Consider the following 19,681-nt stretch of genomic DNA (forward strand, 5'->3'; position numbering starts at 1 on the left):
AAAAAAAGATTCCAAGTATCTTCGGGGGGTGGAGACTAATGTACAGCATTTCTGTATAATGCTGCAAATTTCAAGAAATGGAAGGGAAAAAAAACTTTTTCATCTGCCTTACACTTATTTAGGTCTATGGTAAGGGATTACAATATGGATGCATCTGTATTTGATCGGTATTGCATCAGTATTTATATTTATTCTACATCTGTTTTAGAAAGTGTAATTCAATGTCTGTCTTAGAAGATGGCCCATGAGTATTTACTGTATGGATGCAATACTGAAGAACACATACAAAATGCTGATGATGTAATGATGGTATTTTATTCATAGTCTTTTGGATCTGTATCATGTATGTATACCCATGAACGCATGTTAGCAGGCCTAGATATAACACTAGAAAGTAGGAAACTGCTTGTTGGAGGGCCTGTTTATCTAGTTACAATAGTTAAAGGAGAAGTCCGGTGAAATTTTTTATTAAAGTATTGTATTTCCCCCCAAAAGTTATACAAATCCTCTATATACACTTATTACGGGAAATGCATATAAAGTGCTATTTCCCCTGCACTTACTACTGCATCAAGGCTTCACTTCCTGGATAAAATGGTGATGTCACGACCCGACTCCCAGAGCTGTGCAGGCTGTGGCTGCTGGAGAGGATGATGGCGGGGGGACACTGAGGGACACAGGACACTGGAGGTAGACTTATAATAGAGTGGAAAAAAACAATAACAAACAATAAAAAAACACAATACAATAAAGTCCGATTTTTTTGAAATTTATTTATGTAACACAGTGTAGAAAGCTATTAGTTTATAAGCAATGATTCTGTACAATCATCCAGCAGAAAGTTGTCATTAAGGAATCTCTGCTAATTTTCGACCAGCAGGGCACTTTTTTTTTTTAAATTTACTTAAAAAAAGTGCTTTGAATTATCAGAGACACATGAAACCCCGAAAAAAACAAACAAACAAAAAAAAAAGACTAGAGGGTACTGCAACACATTGTGTCACAGACACATCCAGCACTGATAAGGGGTTAAAGCTTAAAAGTTACATGAAAAAAAAAAGAAAAAAATATTTATATATATATCTTTCGTTTTGATTTTTTTTCTTTTTTTTTATAATTAAACGTCTGCAATTCCTAAAGTGTGCACATAAAACAGGCACAACAAAACAAATGTGTGTGTTTCCATAATTTTCTACATCACTAACACGGCAGAACAATCTGTACAACAACACAGTAGAGAGGAAAAAAATAAATCCAACCAAAAGAGAAAAAAAAAAATTAAAAAAATTGCATGGAATCTTTAAAAAAATAAAAATAAATTTAGATTTTTTTTATCCTTTAAAATGCATAGCGGAGGTGGTAAAACAAAGGTACTAGGCAAAAGAAGCAGCATAAAACCTCACATACACATAATGCATCCCCAATCGTTTTGTAAAGCGGTTTTCACCCCGGACTTATTTTTTATTTTTTTTTTGTCACAACTCACAAGAATAATATACAACCTGTTTAAAGATCTACATGATAAATAAGGGAGAGGCAACTACTCATGCACTAGTCTTAAGACAGCTAAACTCTTTACAGTACACAAAAACATTCATTGAATAATGTTATGTAAAGACTGAAATGTTAAGAGAATACATTACTGATTTTAGTTTATTAGTTCAAGCATCTACTTGTGTTACAGCACAGCTGTCAAAAGGCGAAAATGAGTAAATCATAAAACAGTGGTGGAATTTTTTTTTTTTTTTTTAGGTTTTTATATTTTTATTATTCTCTCAACATGATCATTTTTGTTTTTTTTTCTGGTTCTATATTTATATATGTATATAGCTGAACACCGATGGGCAGTGAAGCAATCATTTGCTGTCCGAGACGAGAGGCTGCTGTGGTGTTCTTAATTCTGCATCTGTTCGAAGAACTTGTATGTGGGGTTCTCGTAACCATTTTGCTGCATCTTGGTCAGGTGACGTTCCTCGGGAGTCACTGCGGCATCAACCTGAAGGATGGATAGGAGAGGGGTTAATGTCTATCTCCAATTGCAAATATCTCTATTATCTACATGGTGGTAACCAAGACAAAAACTTCTCGTGAGCCATACATTACATATATCTACATGGTGGTCATTGAGACAGGACTTCCATTGAATACATGCATCTAAATGATGGCTTAGAACAGTCATGTCAAACTCTGGCCCTTGGTGCCATTATTTTTGGCCCACCAGGCAATTCAGAGTTTGAATTACATTTGGCCCGCCATGGCTACTATATAAGACTACTGGGGGGGGGACTGGTTACTATATAAGAGACTATGGGGTAAGGCTGGCTACTATATAAGACTATTGGGGTGGGATGGCTACTATATAAGACTATGGGGGAGGGCTATTACATGGTATGGGGTTTAATCATGTCATAGCAATTTATTATGTCATTTATCATAGTGCACAATGCTGGGAGACGCACACCATTGATAGTGGCAGAAATGTAGCACGCTGCTCTGACAGTGCCAGGACCGCCGCATTCACGCTTTAATAATCGAAGTTGGCCGGAGACTTTGTCCAATTTTTTAATTTTGGCCCACTGTGTATTTGAGTTTGACACCCCTGGCTTAGAAGAAATTCTCTAGAACAATTTAGAACATGTGTACGTGGTGTCACTAAGACAGAACTTCCTGTGAACACTCATAATCAACAAAGAACTTCCTGTAAACACTTGAGTACAAATATTTATATGGTGGTCATCAAGAAAAACCATGTCAATAGCAGTGGCTTAGCTACCATGAAGGAAGACCACGCAACTGCTACGTGGCGTGTGTACTAGGGGGGCCCGTCCAACCGACACTTGAAAGAACCAGTGGCTGATTTTAATGTAGGTGGTTTGGGCCTACAGAACTTCCTGTGAGTACTTTAGTACATATATTGGCATGGTGGTCACCAAGACAAAAAACTTTCCATTGCCATTTCAGCACAAATACCTATTTAATGGTAACCATAGTAACCTATATCTACATGGTGGCCACCAAGAAAAAACTTCCAGTGAGCTAGTGCATGTATGTGGCCATGAACAGAAAACAAGTATTGGCTAGGTAAACGGTTCAAGTATCACTGTCTGTACAGTGCACTAAAGCCGCCCACATCAGCCACAATCTGATGTCTCTGGGGCTTCCTAACTGTCCTTTATGACAAATGTCAGGGTATAAGATGGTTGGCTGTGATGACCTTCAACATGCCCATTCCCATGGTCTTTCAGGAAATAAGATGTTTTCAGCAGTTTCTATGAGTGGCTTTTAATTTAAAGGGGTTATCCAGCATAATTTCTTGCAAAAAACAGCACCACCCCTACTCTTGGGTTGTGTTTGGTATTACAACTCAACTCTATTCACTTCAACTGAACTAAGCTTCAAACCCACATCCAAACTGAGGACAGGAGTGGTGCTGTTTCTAGAGGAAGACGGCCTTTCAGTATTTTTCTAAGCCTGGACAACCTTTTTAAGAATACTTAGCCAAGCCAAGAAATTTGTTTGGTCCAATACCTCTCCTACAGTATGTATATAGCAGCAGGAAAAGCCATAAACAAAGATTCTGCTATATCTATCTATCTATAATTTTTCCTTCTGGGACCTTGCTTGTAATCCAAAGCAAATTTTCCCATAAGAAATCATAGAAATGCAGACAATTGGTTCCAGACCCCCCCCCCCCCAAAAGTGATTTATTATTGTGAACATGTAAAACAGATGAAACAATGAGAAACAGCAGAATATGTGATATTATAAGTTACTGTACAGTAATTTTAGAGAATGGGAAACACAAGGGCGGACAGAGACTGCAGGGAGCATGAAGGAATGAGCAGGACAGATGTGGGCACATACATGCAGCACTCTCTGTCCAGGGAGAGAGGGGTTACAGCTATGGGGAGATTACCTCCACAGTCCTGTCCCCTGATGCAAGCCCCAGCCTGAAGTGGATCTGCTATGATTTGGAAGGTGAGAGAGACTTCCATGGTCTGAGTACAGGGCTGTAGACCCCGCTATGCAGACCATGCCCCTCCTCCACTCCCCCTCCCACCCAGTACAGGGAGCTCTTAAACCAAAGCAATGTTCTTAAACCAAATCAGTTTTGAAAAACCGTGAGCTCTTAAACCAAAACTCTCAAACAAAGTTACTCTTAAACCAAGGTACCACTGTATAATACTACTAATAGAATGAAGCTTTTTTAAAGGGAAATGTTCTTTATATATTTCCTCTTGATGAGTATTTTCCTGATGGGTCACATTTCCTTCTTCCATTAGGAAATGACTATATCAATAAAGATACATTAAACATCATGTAGGGCCCAGTCATACTACTTGGAAAAAAATCCCAGTAACATATCCAAAAGGTGGTTGTATACTGAAGTGACTTCCCTACACTTTAAGCCACAAGCTGGATCCAATGTTTTTCCAGACTCCCTAGGGCTGCATCCAACTTCTTCAGCCACCGGTAATGAAATGCTGAATGATTGGACTTGAGCATGCTCCAGTTGGCTCATCTCTAATCATAATATGATCGCCACACTTCCATGATTAAACATGATACAATTTTAAAGGGAACTTATTAGTTTTGTGCTGCTTGAACCACAGGCAGCATGAAATTGATGACTATATACCTTCAATGAGGTATTCCAAGAAAATTAACCTTTCCCCTATCTACAGGATAGGGAAAAAGTACGAGATCGCATGGGGGGGGGGGGGGTGTCTGACCTCTGTACCCCCCGGCGATCTCTGTATTAGGAGGCCAGCTTCTGTATTATGAATAGAGCCACGGGTACGACATGCGACTCCCGGCTCTGTTCATTCCTATGGAGCAATGGAACAAGCCAAATACACCGGAAGAGCGCTGCACGCGGCTTTTTCTGTCGATCCATAGGAATGAATAAAGGCGCAGGTCACTAGCTGTACCCGCGGCTCTATTCATAATACAGAAGCTAGGGGCAAAAGTTGATTTTCTAGGAATACCCCTTTAAGTATTTATCTCTCCCCTCCCACAGCCATATTCTCACCTATTGAACCACCTCATCAGCCTAGGATCTTGCATTGTGGATACAATGTCGGTACCCACTTACATACATCTAATATACTTTTCAGCCAAAAATTGTTATTCTTCCTATAGTAGGATTTCCCTATACACTTCCTGCATCAATTACTGATGATTTCCAAGATCTCTGCTTGCTGCCATACAATAAGAACCACCATTGTCAGTGCACATATACAGAGTTTGTGGAGGTGTGAATGGAGGACTCCCATGAATAGCAGAGCAGAGGGGCTGCAAGGTTTCCTATAGCATTTTCACTGCAGTGCCTGACACGGCGCCATTCATGTACATGTGGCCATGTCTGGTATTGCAGCTCAGATCGTCAATCATTTATCCTGTAAAATATTCCTGACTTTAGAAAGAAAACAGAAGGCAAGGCTTAATATCCGGCTGCGGTTATGCCAGGGATGTATAGTTAATGGCATTTGACACTGAAAGGCACAGACAGATTTCCCTTTTAGCTGCAGAGATGCATAAAGTAAAGCATTGCTGGCTGATAGCTGAGGTCACAATTCACCAGCACTCACCTCTACTACACCGTGATGGATAGATGTATATTGCTTCTTCTTCAGCATCACCAGGGTGATCACTATAACTGTTGCTATGACAACGCCGCCAACCATTAGACCAATGATCGCCCCCTTGTTCGAGCCGACCTCTTCTGCAAAGAATACCTGGAAAAATACACAGATTCATCCAGATTAGAGCAAAGACTAGGAAGAAACACTACTTAAAGGGGTTATTCAGGATTCGAAGACTACAGTTGTTTTCGTCTAGAAAGAGGGCCATAATTGTCCTCAGTCTTTATGTGGTATTGCACTTTTGTTCCATTGGAGTGAATAGAGCTAAGTGTAATACCACTCACAACCTGAGGTTAGGTGTGACGCTGTTTTTGAAAGAATGCAGCTGTGTTCTAGCCTGACCATAATATGACCATATGAAACTAATATGTGTAATGTATTTAGATGATATGTGTAATGTAGATGATGGTTTAATGGCGGGATCAACCTCTGATGCCAATGGCCAATGGTGGTGATGGCGGGATCAACCTCTGATGCCAATGGTGGTGATGGCGGGGTCAACCTCTGATGCCAATGGCTTCCAAGACAGGGCACCCAGCAAGAAGATGGCTGGGGAAGTAATGGCACGGTCAGAGTATAGAATCCGTGCAGAGAATATCCCGTGGATTCTGCCGCACGCCCCCACGTGTCCTATAGACTCCATTCTATGGTCAGGCGAATTCCGCTGTCCACCCACAGAATTGACATGTCTATTGTTTGGGTGGACAGTGAAATCAGCCTGACCATAGAATGAAGTCTATGGGACAGGCGGAGATGTGAGCGGCGGAATCCGCCGGAGATTCTTTGCACGGATTACTCAGTGTGAACGCACCCTTACAGGGAACAAGAGATGAGCATGAGCTCTGCCCTTACTGCTGAAAAACACATTAGGCTTCATTCACAGCCGCATTAGAGGCTCCGTTCACGGCCTCAATCACAGAGTCTGTTCACACCTGAGAAATGGAGACGCACCTTCATCGGACAGCAACAGATCTCATTGACTTTAATGGGTAGTCAGTCGAGTTTCTGTATCCCAGAGAGATGAAGACTGATACTTAATAATACTTGAACGCGGTCAGAGATTCCCCAACCATCATGGATGGCTTATGAGCCTGTGATCATGCAGGATGCACTAAACTCAACCCCACTGGTGATCTGGATGTACTGTCGAAAAACTAAAGTAAAGGGGCTGCAATTTAAAGAATAAATTCCATCACCGTTCCACATCTACTAGGATCTCACTGTGACTCAATGGCCTCTTAGCAATGAGCTTTATAACCTTTTCCCATAACTTTCAACAACTTCCCTTCAGAGATGTTCTTTGATGGCGGCATAGTTTTCATGTAGAAACTTAGTGGTAACTACTTCTCTCTCGAGGGAACAGCTTTGACATAGTCAGAAAGATTTGACACAGACATGAAAAACCAATATAAGATAATAGCAAGTGTTTGACTATCTTTTACAACAAGTTCTGTATTTTTCCTCTTCGTTCCTCACTCCTTTATAGATTACTGATAAATCCTCAAGAGGAAAACCCATCTGCTTACCAGTTTCTGGTGGTGGACTTCATAGCCGGCATCCACCTTCATTTCAGAGATTTCTTCAGTCTTGATGTTGGTGAGGCCTGATCCTGTACAAAAGTGAATAAAAAGCAAAAAAGTTAAAGTGACATACAGACATAGTCCCCTATATAGAGTCACCCATGGGGTCCACTGACCAGGTATAAAGTTATATATCGTAATACAAATTGAAAACCTGTGGGTTTCTTGTCTTGTTTTTTGTCTATATTGGGATTTGGGGATATGAGGATCTCTGTATATGAATGACTTAACTGGAGCTGAATGAAGAACATATCCAAATGTGTAGGATGGGGTATATGAATGGTCTTAAAGGGATTTTCTCATTAAAAAAAAAATAAAGCCTCATATGCTCATGCCATCTAATATGTACAACACCATCAACTTTGCAAATAGTCATTACTAAGAATCGAGTGGATTTTGTAAGGTGCCAAAATTAAAGAGGAAAACAAAAATATACAATGTACAATGATCTGTTTCGATAAACCTAATCTTCAAAGTTTTGAAGTTGTTGGACAGAAACCTCAAAGAATATATTTCACATCTTTTGAATCCCTAAGGCATTTCAATGATCCCTATTCAAGGGACAGTCAACAAGCCCAGTCCATATGCTTTATAAGGGCATATAGACTGGGCCTATGTGCAGCCTACTGTGAGGTCTGGAGGATATTTCATTAAAGGGGTTGTCCTGGCCGCTTTCAGTTTGGGTGTGGGTTTTGTAGTTCAGTTCCATTGAAGTGAATGGAGCTGACGTGTAATACCACACACAACCTAAGGATCCCTTTAATAACCATTCTAAAGAGTGAAAATGTTTTTCTGAACTCTTCAAACTTCCACGATTTTCTGTAATTTTGAGGTGAAACACATACGATTGTTAGGCTCCCACCACTGTCCTCCATCCATCTGGTGGTGTCTCCCAGTCATTGAGAAATGTTAATCCGGCTCGAAGTATCTAACACTTTCCAGCAAAGCATCATGTCTCCTACATACATCAATGTCTGCCAATCAGTCCAGTAATATATGTATTTCTACGATTCCGACCATCAATAACGTGGTCACAAACATGTGCGGTCTCCATTAGGTCACTTAGAGGTAAGAGGTCACTCAGAAAACTGGCAGCACACAACAGAGAGTGGCTTTCATAATGTAAAGTGTTTTCTTCCTGTGTTTAAGAGCATTAGTTGTCAACACAAATCTATTATCGCATCTCTCCATTTACCCGGGGAAATGAACCATGAATTTGGCAGGCTCAGATAGACGAGCGCTGCATATGCTGGAACAGTGTGCGTGTATGGGGGGAAGGGGGGTGGGGGTGGAATGGACAGACTCATATCATCCATTGTATTCTGTTTGGGCTACATCATTAACAACATGGGTAAATGGCACCCAAACACCTATCCTACTTCCTAACACTACATCAAATTATCCTGGAGGTGAGATTATATAAAAAAAAAGTTACTAAATAATCATACATTATTAGATAGAGAAATTAGCAAATTTGACAACAGTTTGGGTTTACACGAAGCAGAGTGATCGGCATTTGAATCCCGCTGCCTGGACAAGATGGAAGCAGCTCGAGGACTGCCTGGAAAACACAGCAACAGCCTATGCTGTATCCATGTTTTCCAGGTGGCCCTTGGGCTGCATCCACCTTCTCCAATCAGCGGGATTCAAATGCCAGTCTTTCTGGTTTGAGCGAACCCGAACTTTCGGTAAGTTCGCTCATCCCTAATTATCACATTTTTAAATTTTGTTCTTATATGAGACTCCTAAAATATTTCAGTTCTTACACTAACAACTGGATAACGCATATTTAGAAGAAAATTAAGTTTTTTGCTTCTATTGTAAGCTTTGCTGTGTAGACTGGGACAGAGTCAGCAGAGCTTTTTTTATTATTTTTTGAAACTGTATTGATCTATTTTATTCATTCTGTTTTCTGTATTGTTCCTTTATGTGACTATAAAGACAATCCTAACTTATTCCATGTCTCACATCAGCCACACAAGCTGACATTTCTGTTTTTTGCAACTTATTAAAAAGGGCTTTCCGATAATAAAAAACTTTTTTTTTAATTTCTTTATTAATTAAGCTATTTTTAATTGCCTAATAAATATTTTACTACCTTTCTGTGGGCATCATGCTTTCCTTCTGCGTTTGCTGTAAAATGTCTTCTCTGTTGTCTTCATTGCCACACTCCCTGTCTAGCATACATCCTTTAACAGACTTCCATTTCCTGCTGTATGCTCTAGTTGCAAATTCAGGCAACTCTATCTCTCTCCCGCTATATGGCAGCCTCATATAGGTGTAGTGGGCAAAGTTATAGTAGTTGCTAAATTTGTAAGAAGATTGTACAGCAGGGAGAAAAACTCAGTTTAAGGGTATAAACCCACACACCGTATAAGCAGCGTATTTACTGCTGCGATACGCAGCAAATACGCAGCAAACACGCAGCAAAAACGCAGCAGATTATATCTAAATAACTGAACACAGCATCAAATCTGTACCAACAAATCTGCTGCGTATTTGTTGCGTATCTGCTGTGTATACGGTGTGTGGGTTTGTACCCTCAGTGTGTATAAGAGAGAGGAAGTAGGTATATGAAGATAACAAAGCAGTCACTACAAGAAGCAGAACAAAAGATAGAAAGACCACAGAAAGGTAGTAAAATACTTCAATTATTAAAATATGTTCATTTATTAGTGAGTTAAAATAAGCTTATTCTTGGAAAAATCTTTATGCTTTGTTGTGTAGACTGGTACTTGGTGAGCACAGCCATTTCAATATGGGACACTAAATTTCAGTTGACAGCTGTTTTGTACTTGAGCCCCAGATATTACTGGATAATAATACAATGCATAAATAATGCTCTCTATGTATTTCCTCTGCCTCAACCTGGTCACCGTAGTTTTGAGCTATACGCCATCTTTTTGACTTTAGAAATCTGGAATACAACACACACCCTGGTATAGAATATACAGAAAAGAAAAACAGGATTGAAGTGGAATATGGTCTCTATCCCACAAAAATTAACAGAAGTAGTCCATTAGTCGAATGCTATAGCAAGTATCACTGTATAACTTATAGAGGAGAATGTACAATCCAACCCTAAGAATATCTGTGGTAAAATGGAGACTTAGAGAGCTACAGTGAGGTCAATTGGAAATCTATGGGCACCAAATGATGTTCTTATGTGTTCTATGTACTTATGTGTTCTGCAGAACAAGCCTGTACTACTGGAGTGATTTATATTGTTCTCTTACTGACAAAGAAAAAAAAAACTTCAATGTGTCTAAATGTATAAAAAATATTATATAGATACAGTTACATTATAAAAAAAGTAGATTTTCTACAGATATAAGATACTGTAGCTTTCAGATGGCTTTTGTTTGTAATTTTCAAAAATTGTCCAACATTAAAATCACTCTCTATACAAAAACCATTTTATCCAAAAACCCAACAATAAAATGGAAAAAGAAAAACTATAAAAGCAATCTACCGCTTCCCTTAAACTATTATCGCTGTCAGAAAGCAGGCTTTTATTCTGCACAAATGCAACTTTATTGTAGGTTGCAATACCCTTGAGAGGATGGACACATCAGAAAGTGTTTTCAATAATCAGGTTTTCCCCTGATGGCTGAATATGGCGACAGTTTCATAAGGAAGCGCCTTTATGTTGTCGGCAGTCCGGTCTCCGATAAAATTATAAATATTCATGGAGGCTGCGAAACGCTTCTGGCAAACGCAATGAGGGATAAAACCCTACGGCATGCATTCCCGAGACGGATGACAGACTGGTCCGGCCAATGTCATTGGATCCGCTATAATTGGAGAACATCTGGACATAGTGCGTATACTTTTTCTGTGGTGATCCTCATGGCACTTTATTTATTTATATTTTTACTATTGCATAACTATTTAATAAAGTAAAATCGCTGAGCGGCTGCCATCTTCTGCGATGTGTGACTATACAGATAGCAATACACCACAGTCAATCAATTCATCACACCAGGGAAACATGAAAGAGATCATGGAGGCTGTGACGTGGTGGAACGGGCAGGGAAGCATTGCTGGGACAAACAGAACAACATTGAAGATGAAATGAGGCAGATAAGGTTCTGTTCACACTGGTGCAATGAGCTCCGATCATCAAAGACCCATGATAAATCCATTATGACACATGATCAAAGGGGGGGAGGTTGGGTGTCCGAAATAGAAAGGGAATTTTAAATGGTGAGGTCACCCAATGATAGATTCTTGAGGTTGGGGAGACAATTGACATTGGGGTCTTGATGTAGGAGTTAAAAAAGAGATGTTGATTGGGAAAGAAAATTTTAAGAGATTGAAAGAGAAGAATACCCAAGTAGCCATGTGAAGAACTTTGGAGTTCTGCAGTGTGAAGGAAGCACCTTAGAGGGGTATCCTCATCTGGGCTTGCTGGGCGATCAGCTTATTATCTTCTATCCTAAAAATTCATCACTTCAAGCAAATGCAATGACCGGGGATAGCAAGCCTAGATGAGACTACCCCTTTAGTGGGATTGTCTGGGATTATAAAAAAATAAATAAAAATTGGGTCCAGCCAATGGGAATGAACCACAATACTATCAAAACCATGGACAGGTGTGGTGCAGTTTCTCAAAGCAGTATCTTTGAGATGTAAGCGTTATAAATAGAAAAAAACCAAAAACTTCATGACCATCTCTGACAGTCCGGCAGCAATTACATCATGTACATTATTCACCTGATGCCGCAGCCAATCACTGGAGTCTTTAACCACTGGTTGGCTGCAATGTCAGGTGACTGGTGTAAGGGATGTCCTCGTTGTAGGACTGGCAGAAATACTGCCGTGGTGGGGGGTTCACAGGTCACTTTTCTATTTTATACAATTCCAAGATTTTTCCTGACAACCCCTTTAACATTAGAGGCAGGCAATTCCAGACAACCCCTTTAATATTGGAGGCAGCAAGATGGAAACATAATAAAAAAAATACGGAACACACATATTATGAATGACATGAATGGCATTAATGTGTGTATCACGTAAAGAAGAGCAGGTGCACCATTACAAACATGGCGTGAGTGATTTCATCGCATACGACACATGCACAAAGTGATGTTTCGGCAAAAGAGACAAATCTAATAACAAAAATTAATCACAAGCATGCAGGCTTCCACCATGCTGAGGACTGAAGGTCAGAAGCAAAGCGTTATATACCTGGTCGTGTAGTGAGTCCTCTATCTGCAGCAGGGCGAGCATCAACTGGTTCAACTGGGAACGTGCAGCAAAAAATATATACAAAAAAATAAAAAAGGAGGAAAAGCAAATAAAAATAACAATACATCATTTACTGAATGGGAAGGATACACAAAAGGGAAAATATATGCTGGGAAAAATGCAACTTGGGTTAATGTGCCAAACGGACAGGACAGGAGGAAAATGGTACAAGGAGAACAAATTAAGCCTCTGCTGTACACCCTTACATCACATTCTGTTATGTTCTTGTGATTGGTGGGGGTGCCAACCCTGGACAGAATCGGGAGGCTAGGGCATTCTAAAAGCTCTAGTGTCAAAGAGGCTTGGCTGAGCTTTAACATGCATGCCTCCTCCCCCCCCCCCCACTCTCATTGTCTTGACTGAATGACAGACATGGCTCAGTGCTTGAAGTCAGTCATTTAAAACAGAGAGAGGTGGGGGAGAGAGGAAGCATGCATGCTGCAGATCAGCACAAACTTTGTGACACTTAAACTCTGAGCAGATTCCCTTTGACTACAATACTGTCATATGTTTCCATACTTGTGAAATGCTCCTTCGGTGAGCAGGACTGCCCTGTATTTCTTTTAATCTGTTAGGATCCCAGTAGCGTGATACCCAACCAATCACCAAGTGATCGCCTATCTTAAAGGGGATCTTAATGAAGTTGCATGGGATTAGAAAACAGCACCACTTGTCTGTGGGTTATATCTCGTATTGCAGATTAGCTCCAAAAGTGTAGGGACTGGACTGCAATACCACATATAACCCATAGAGGTGCAAGTGTAAAAACTTCCATGCAAGTAACATTCTACTAGAGCAATGGGTGCAGATCATAAATTGTGATTTTAAAGGGAATCTGTCAGCATTATATCATGCACAAAACTCAAGTGTCAGGGAGCAATGCAGACCTGCAGCATGCACGCCTCTTCCCTCCACCATCCCTTCTCACCCAACATGATTAATATACAGAGCTTGGCTTCCAGCACTGAGCGCTATACATTAACCAGTCTATCCAGGCAGGGGTGGTGAAGGGAGCAGGTCAGCAATGACCCCTTGACAGTCCCTGAATGTGATATAGAGCTGACAGATTACGGTCAAACTGCCCTTTAACCCCTCCCAGAATGTCAAGAGCTTTACAGCTTTGGCTACACTTAGTAGATTGAAAAACTTTTACTTAAGCTGGGCAAAGCATGTCTATGGTCACCTAATGTCTGTTTTCAGGGAAAGGAGGATTGGAAGGCTGTAATGGCCAATTCCTTTGCCCCCAGGGTGATAAGCAGCAGAAGAGGTGTCTGGCAACAACTTCTCTCCATTGAATTAAAGAACCCAACAAGAGAGAGTTGTCTGCCGAATCACCATTATCTATGGCCACCTTAATGGTTGCAGATTGTTGACCATGCGGGACACAAATAGCAAAACAGCAGAACATAGACAGGAACATGCAGAGATAGGTCCTAACAAACATGCGCACACACGTCAAAACCACAACAAACCTTGACGGGTGTTACTCTTACCTTCATTCTCAGTGTTTGCAGGGACAGAATCCACACCGAATGGATGCCAGGGCTGAAGGTCATCGACATTGAACTCGCCATCCACAGGAAGAAGCTCCACTGTTGTCTTAGTTTCCGTCAGGGAGGGCATAAGGGCATCATTGCCATAGCTGATTCTGGGTTCACTGACCATGTTGGACAACACATCATCAGAGTAGTTCTGTTCCTTCTGGAAAAGCTCATCTAGAAGAGGGAAGAAACCAGAATTAGACATGGACACTTGCAGTATATGGTCTTGTGTGCTTAGGGGTATTTTCACCAATGACTCTTCAGTTTATGCACATTCAGTTATTGCCAGATGAACCATCTAAATGACCATCTAAAATGGTTGAGATGTTTATGTGATGTTCATTTGGGTTCCTGGCAGAGCCTTAGTTCCCTCACCTAAAGAGAACACATGCGCGTTTGACCATGTGCACACAAGTGTAAGGGCGGGTCAGGAAGAATAAGTGTTGTCTGAAAGAGTTTTCGTTGACAGCTACTGAAGATGTAGGAGTGTCCTTATTCAAGTCATAGATGCAAGACTGAAAGCATACCTGTCATTTCAGGTGACTTCAGATGAGATTAGTTGTAACGGGTAGACATGAGCGAATCTCAAGCACACTCGAGTTCGTCCCAACCCAAGCATGTGGCATTTGATTGTTGGTGAATGAAGAAGTTAGGTGCAGCCCTAGGCAGTCCTAGAAAAGATGGCATTTGTCCATGTTTTCCAGGCAGCCTTAGGGCTGCATCCAACTTCTTCCACCACCTGTAATCAAATGCCGCACGCTTGGGTTGGGACGAACTTGATTGCACTTGAGATTCGCTAATCTCTAGTAACAAGTAGAGAAAAGTCGTTGTTAAGCTGATTTGTGAGAACTGATGACCATTTAGCAGGAAGTGGGTAGAGAGAAGATTCTTGATAACTAAAGCAAGCATTTTATCTGGTAAGATATATTACAAAGCTTGGAGCTTACTGTAAGGCATATAACAAAGTTGTTTAAACAGCTCAGGCAAGATGGCTGCCCGCATAGTAATATACATGAAATAAAAAAAAATAAAAATAACAACAATGAGAAAATATTAACAATTTACAAAAAGGAATATGTTTCTGCATCTAATAGCTATAATAAGTAGAAAGAAATTTAGGCAACATGGGGGTTATTGAAAGAACCATAACATGGTCAGCCACTTATCCATTCAGCCTGTACCTGCATGTGGCCATCTTCCTTGGCAGAACAGAGGTCAGGGAATCCCCAACTAAATAATCATAGTGTGGAGCAGGTTAGGAAGTGGCCTCATATGTATCTGACCAGTCTATTTTTTATATACACATTTTGTCAATGATACAACCAACTCTTGAAATACATAACACTCAATGCCCTCATCTGGGCCAAAAGGTAAGAAATTATAATTTCTTTAATTTTTTTTTAAAAACTCAATAGCGAATATTGCCAGATTCAATGTACAGTAACAGAGCGTCAGAGAAGCCGCCATGCACATTTGCTCTGGTAAGTGAATTTAGTGAATTTTTTTCTTCTCCCTTAAAGGAAACCCCACAGAGTCTCAGCAGAAACAGGAGCCTGTAATGAGTCATGAAACTCTAATAAAGCACAGAGGCCTGAGATGGCAGCAGGAAGGCTAATCACATCTAAATGTACACAAGTAAATGACACACGATGTATAGAGGAGGCCCCGCGGCCGCAAAGAGCCCAGGATACTGCATTTATATGTGTCAGGAAAAATAAACAACCTTATGTACAGGTTCCATGGAGATAAAACGCCTCAAGTATTAAAGGGATTGTCCAGGGTTAGAAAAACATAGCTGCTTCCTCTAGCAATTCTGGGGGTAGTTTTACTTTCAGGTTAGTGTATCACTCCTATAAGAAGCCTTAGAACTAGTGTTGAGCGGACTTACCAAACTGTTCAGGTTCCGCAAGGTTCTCTGAACAGAAACATTTGGCATTGGACTTTCGGTGGCTGGAGAAGTTGGATGCCGTCCTAGGGAGTCCAGGAAAACATGTATCCAGCCATAGGCCATAGGTTGTATTCATGTATTTTTTTTTTTTTTTTTTTTTTTCAGCCGCCAGGAGTCAAATGCCGAGCATTCTTGTTCAGAGAACTTTGCAGAACCCGAACAGTTTGGCAAGTCTGTTCAACACTGCTTAGAATATGACTGAGGATTTAAATGAGTTGACCCATCTCCATACATTATTACTCTACCACAGGAAAGAGAATACAAGCATATCGGTAGGGGTCCAACCATTAGGACCCCCATAAAATGGTGCATACCATGCTTGTGTGGCCCCCAATCAGTGCACTGTCTATTCCTCCATATACTAGACCCAAACTGAGGACAAGAGAGGTGCTGTTTCTGGAAGAAAGCGGCCATGTTTTTCTAAGCCTGGCCAACCCCTTTAAAGGCCATTCATCCACTACTGGGAATTCTGGGGAAAAAATGATATGCAAAACAGCATATAAAAATACTTAGTTTTAGAGTGAGGTCATCCTGGGTAGTGATATGACATCATTATGTAGATACCATGACATATCAATGCTACAATGCACCTCCCAGGGAGTGAGCCCAAGCAAAGACATGATATCATTGACTATGCCCGCCATTGTTATGCAGCTGGTGGTTACTACATTTTAAGTTGTCAGGATGTCAGAGCTTATTTTTTGTGTGTGTAAGTGGAAGAAACCATTTGCAGAAAGACTGAAGAGTGCAAAGATTGCTAAATGCATGCAAATAATTACAGACTATACACAAACTTGTCAAAGATGTCCTGCTCTCAGGTGGGTGCGTTCAGTCAGCACCGCAAGACCATTAGCCATCATTTACTATGATTGAATGTCTTCGAGATAGCTCAATGTCCTTACCTCATTTATAGGTTATATGCAAATAGAAATCTGGGGTGAAAACCAGAAAATGTTTTTTTTTTTTTTTTTAATGTATGGCACATGTACAAGACAATGTCCATTTCAGATTTCCATTTTAATACTAGTAAAGTTAAAAGGGGGGGGGGGGGGGGTCACCTCTACAGGACCGTCATCTCTTGGTCAGAACTATAAGGCAATATAAGGTGCATCTATGAACTTTGAATATACACTGTGTAATGCATCATTTCTCCTCTGGAGGCGCTGCAGGGAAACTCTTCTTTAATAATCCATGCAAACAAGCAAAAGAGAAGTTGATATACAAAAAAAGAACAAAAAAAAAACAACAACAATTTCACGTATAAATATTAAAATAAAGAAGCTAACTGGGCAAATATTCTCTAGTCAATGGGATTTGCTTACCAACTTCATCCTGGATCTCCTCGGCCACTGCTGGTACTTTATACAGGAGGGAAAAGCTCTGGTTCATCCTCTCATTGATCACACGCAGGTGGGTCATCACCTAGAGAGACCACATACATGCAAGGGTTACAGAATGCACATATCATTTACACCATGATGTGTACTGTTAGATGTCTGGCAGATCGGATCACTTGGATACAAGTTGTTAATAAATTGCAATCCATTTATATCTATATACTGAAGCATATTTGTTTTCCTATTGCTTAGGTTTATTCTATTGTCAGTATAAGATTTAGAGTGCAGCCATCTTGTCTTAGCTGCAGTTGTAAGTAAATGACTTACTGACTTGTATGTAAGAGTGTTGTGGGCATGCTTTGTGACCTGTGTATTAGTCATTGGGGGGGGTGATCATTGCCTATTGTCACTCCTGTGTTGTCAATATATATTTATGTCATATTACATTGTAATCCTGCCTGTCATAACAAGATGTCTACTGAGACGGAATTTGTACTGAACAGTTAGTATAAGAGAAGTGATCTCTACAAAACTGAGTGTGTCAGAAATGTTGTTTCCTAAGCAGGAAGTGCCAGAGAAGTGATCTCTACAGAGCAGGAAGTGCCAGAGAAGTGATCTCTACAGAGCAGGAAGTGCCAGAGAAGTGATCTCTACAGAACAGGAAGTGTCAGAGAAGTGATCTCTACAGAACAGGAAGTGTCAGAGAAGTGATCTCTACAGAGCAGGAAGTGCCAGAGAAGTGATCTCTACAGAGCAGGAAGTGCCAGAGAAGTGATCTCTACAGAACAGGAAGTGTCAGAGAAGTGATCTCTACAGAACAGGAAGTGTCAGAGAAGTGATCTCTACAGAACAGGAAGTGTCAGAGAAGTGATCTCTACAGAACAGGAAGTGTCAGAGAAGTGATCTCTACAGAACAGGAAGTGTCAAAGAAGTGATCTGTACAGAACGGGAAGTGTCAGAGAAGTGATCTCTACAGAACAGTAAGTGTCAAAGAAGAGATCTCTACAGAACAGGAAGTGTCAAAGAAGTGATCTCTACAGAACAGGAAGTGTCAGAGAAGTGATCTCTACAGAGCAGGAAGTGCCAGAGAAGTGATCTCTACAGAGCAGGAAGTGCCAGAGAAGTGATCTCTACAGAACAGGAAGTGTCAGAGAAGTGATCTCTACAGAACAGGAAGTGTCAGAGAAGTGATCTCTACAGAACAGGAAGTGTCAGAGAAGTGATCTCTACAGAACAGGAAGTGTCAGAGAAGTGATCTCTACAGAACAGGAAGTGTCAGAGAAGTGATCTCTACAGAACAGGAAGTGTTAGAGAAGTGATCTCTACAGAGCAGGAGGTGTCAGAGAAGTGATCTCTACAGAACAGGAAGTGTCAGAGAAGTGATCTCTACGGAGCAGGAAGTGTCAAAGAAGTGATCTGTACAGAACGGGAAGTGTCAGAGAAGTGATCTCTACAGAACAGCAAGTGTAAAAGAAGAGATCTCTACAGAACAGGAAGTGTCAGAGAAGTCAGAAGGCACACAGGCAGGTTAGCACGGGTGCACTGGGACTGCAGCCGGTCTGATGTTTTAAGACATGATGGCATAGGGATACACAAGTTAGCTGGGTTAGTCAGTATCCCCTCCCCCGTGCCTGGACACCCCTTCTTCTGGCTCACATGACCTGGCCAACCAATAGCTGTCATGATAAGAAGTGATCTCTACAGGATAGGAAGTGTCAGAAGTAATCTCTACAGAACAGGAAGTGTCAGGGAAGTGATCTCTACAGAACAGGCAGTATGAGAGAAGTGATCTCTACAGAAAGGAAGTGTCAGAGAAGTGATCTCTTAGGATGATGGAATATCAGGAAAGTGATCTCTACATTTATACAGAGCAGGAAGTGTCATGGAAGTGATCTCTTAAAATGACGGTGTGTCAGGGAAGTGATCTCTAAAAATGACGGAGTGACGGAGAAGTAATCTCTACAGAACAGAAAGTATCAGGGAAGTGATCTCAACATAAAAGGGATTGTCAGAGAAGTGATCTCTACAGAACCATAAATCTATTGTGAGGCTTACTGTGAAAACATGACCTGTGATTTAGGCAGCATAATAGTGATGAGAAGCTTTATTTAACCTCTAGCGTTATAATTCAGCGGTGCGTCCAGGCTTACAGAAGCTATAAAACCATCTCAAACCTTATTTATTTAAAAAAGAGGAAGAGAACAATCTATTGTGTCACTTTTTTCTCAATATGAAACCTGTAGACCTGAAAATCAGCTTCTCGGCAAATGATATTGGATATTCGGGAACTCAATGTAAATGACCCTTCTCTCACCGTGACATAAAAGAGAAGGAGAATGTAACTTTTTACAGGTAGCAGGGGTCCATCGCCGGGACAGTG

The 19,681-nt window shown here is 40.8% G+C and overlaps 1 protein-coding gene across 4 annotated transcripts in view; it reads right to left on the bottom strand.

Annotated features, from left to right (window-relative positions):
• Window positions 1-753: 753 nt before the first annotated feature.
• APP (amyloid beta precursor protein) overlaps window positions 754-19,681 on the bottom strand; it is a 178,328-nt gene continuing 159,400 nt past the window's right edge. For 2 of the 4 annotated variants that reach the window (XM_069945833.1, XM_069945831.1), the window contains 6 exons: window positions 17,287-17,386; window positions 13,969-14,190; window positions 12,416-12,469; window positions 7,172-7,254; window positions 5,592-5,738; window positions 754-1,996 (listed from right to left, as the gene is read on the bottom strand). In XM_069945833.1, the coding sequence (XP_069801934.1) occupies window positions 1,895-1,996; window positions 5,592-5,738; window positions 7,172-7,254; window positions 12,416-12,469; window positions 13,969-14,190; window positions 17,287-17,386 (708 nt within the window). In that variant the 3' untranslated portion in view covers window positions 754-1,894. The remainder of the gene's footprint in view (window positions 1,997-5,591; window positions 5,739-7,171; window positions 7,255-12,415; window positions 12,470-13,968; window positions 14,191-17,286; window positions 17,387-19,681) is intronic. The other 2 variants (XM_069945834.1, XM_069945832.1) reach the window with 1 other exon arrangement.

The sequence above is a fragment of the Dendropsophus ebraccatus genome, chromosome 11 (assembly GCF_027789765.1).
Source record: "Dendropsophus ebraccatus isolate aDenEbr1 chromosome 11, aDenEbr1.pat, whole genome shotgun sequence".
Classification (NCBI taxonomy): domain Eukaryota; kingdom Metazoa; phylum Chordata; class Amphibia; order Anura; family Hylidae; genus Dendropsophus; species Dendropsophus ebraccatus.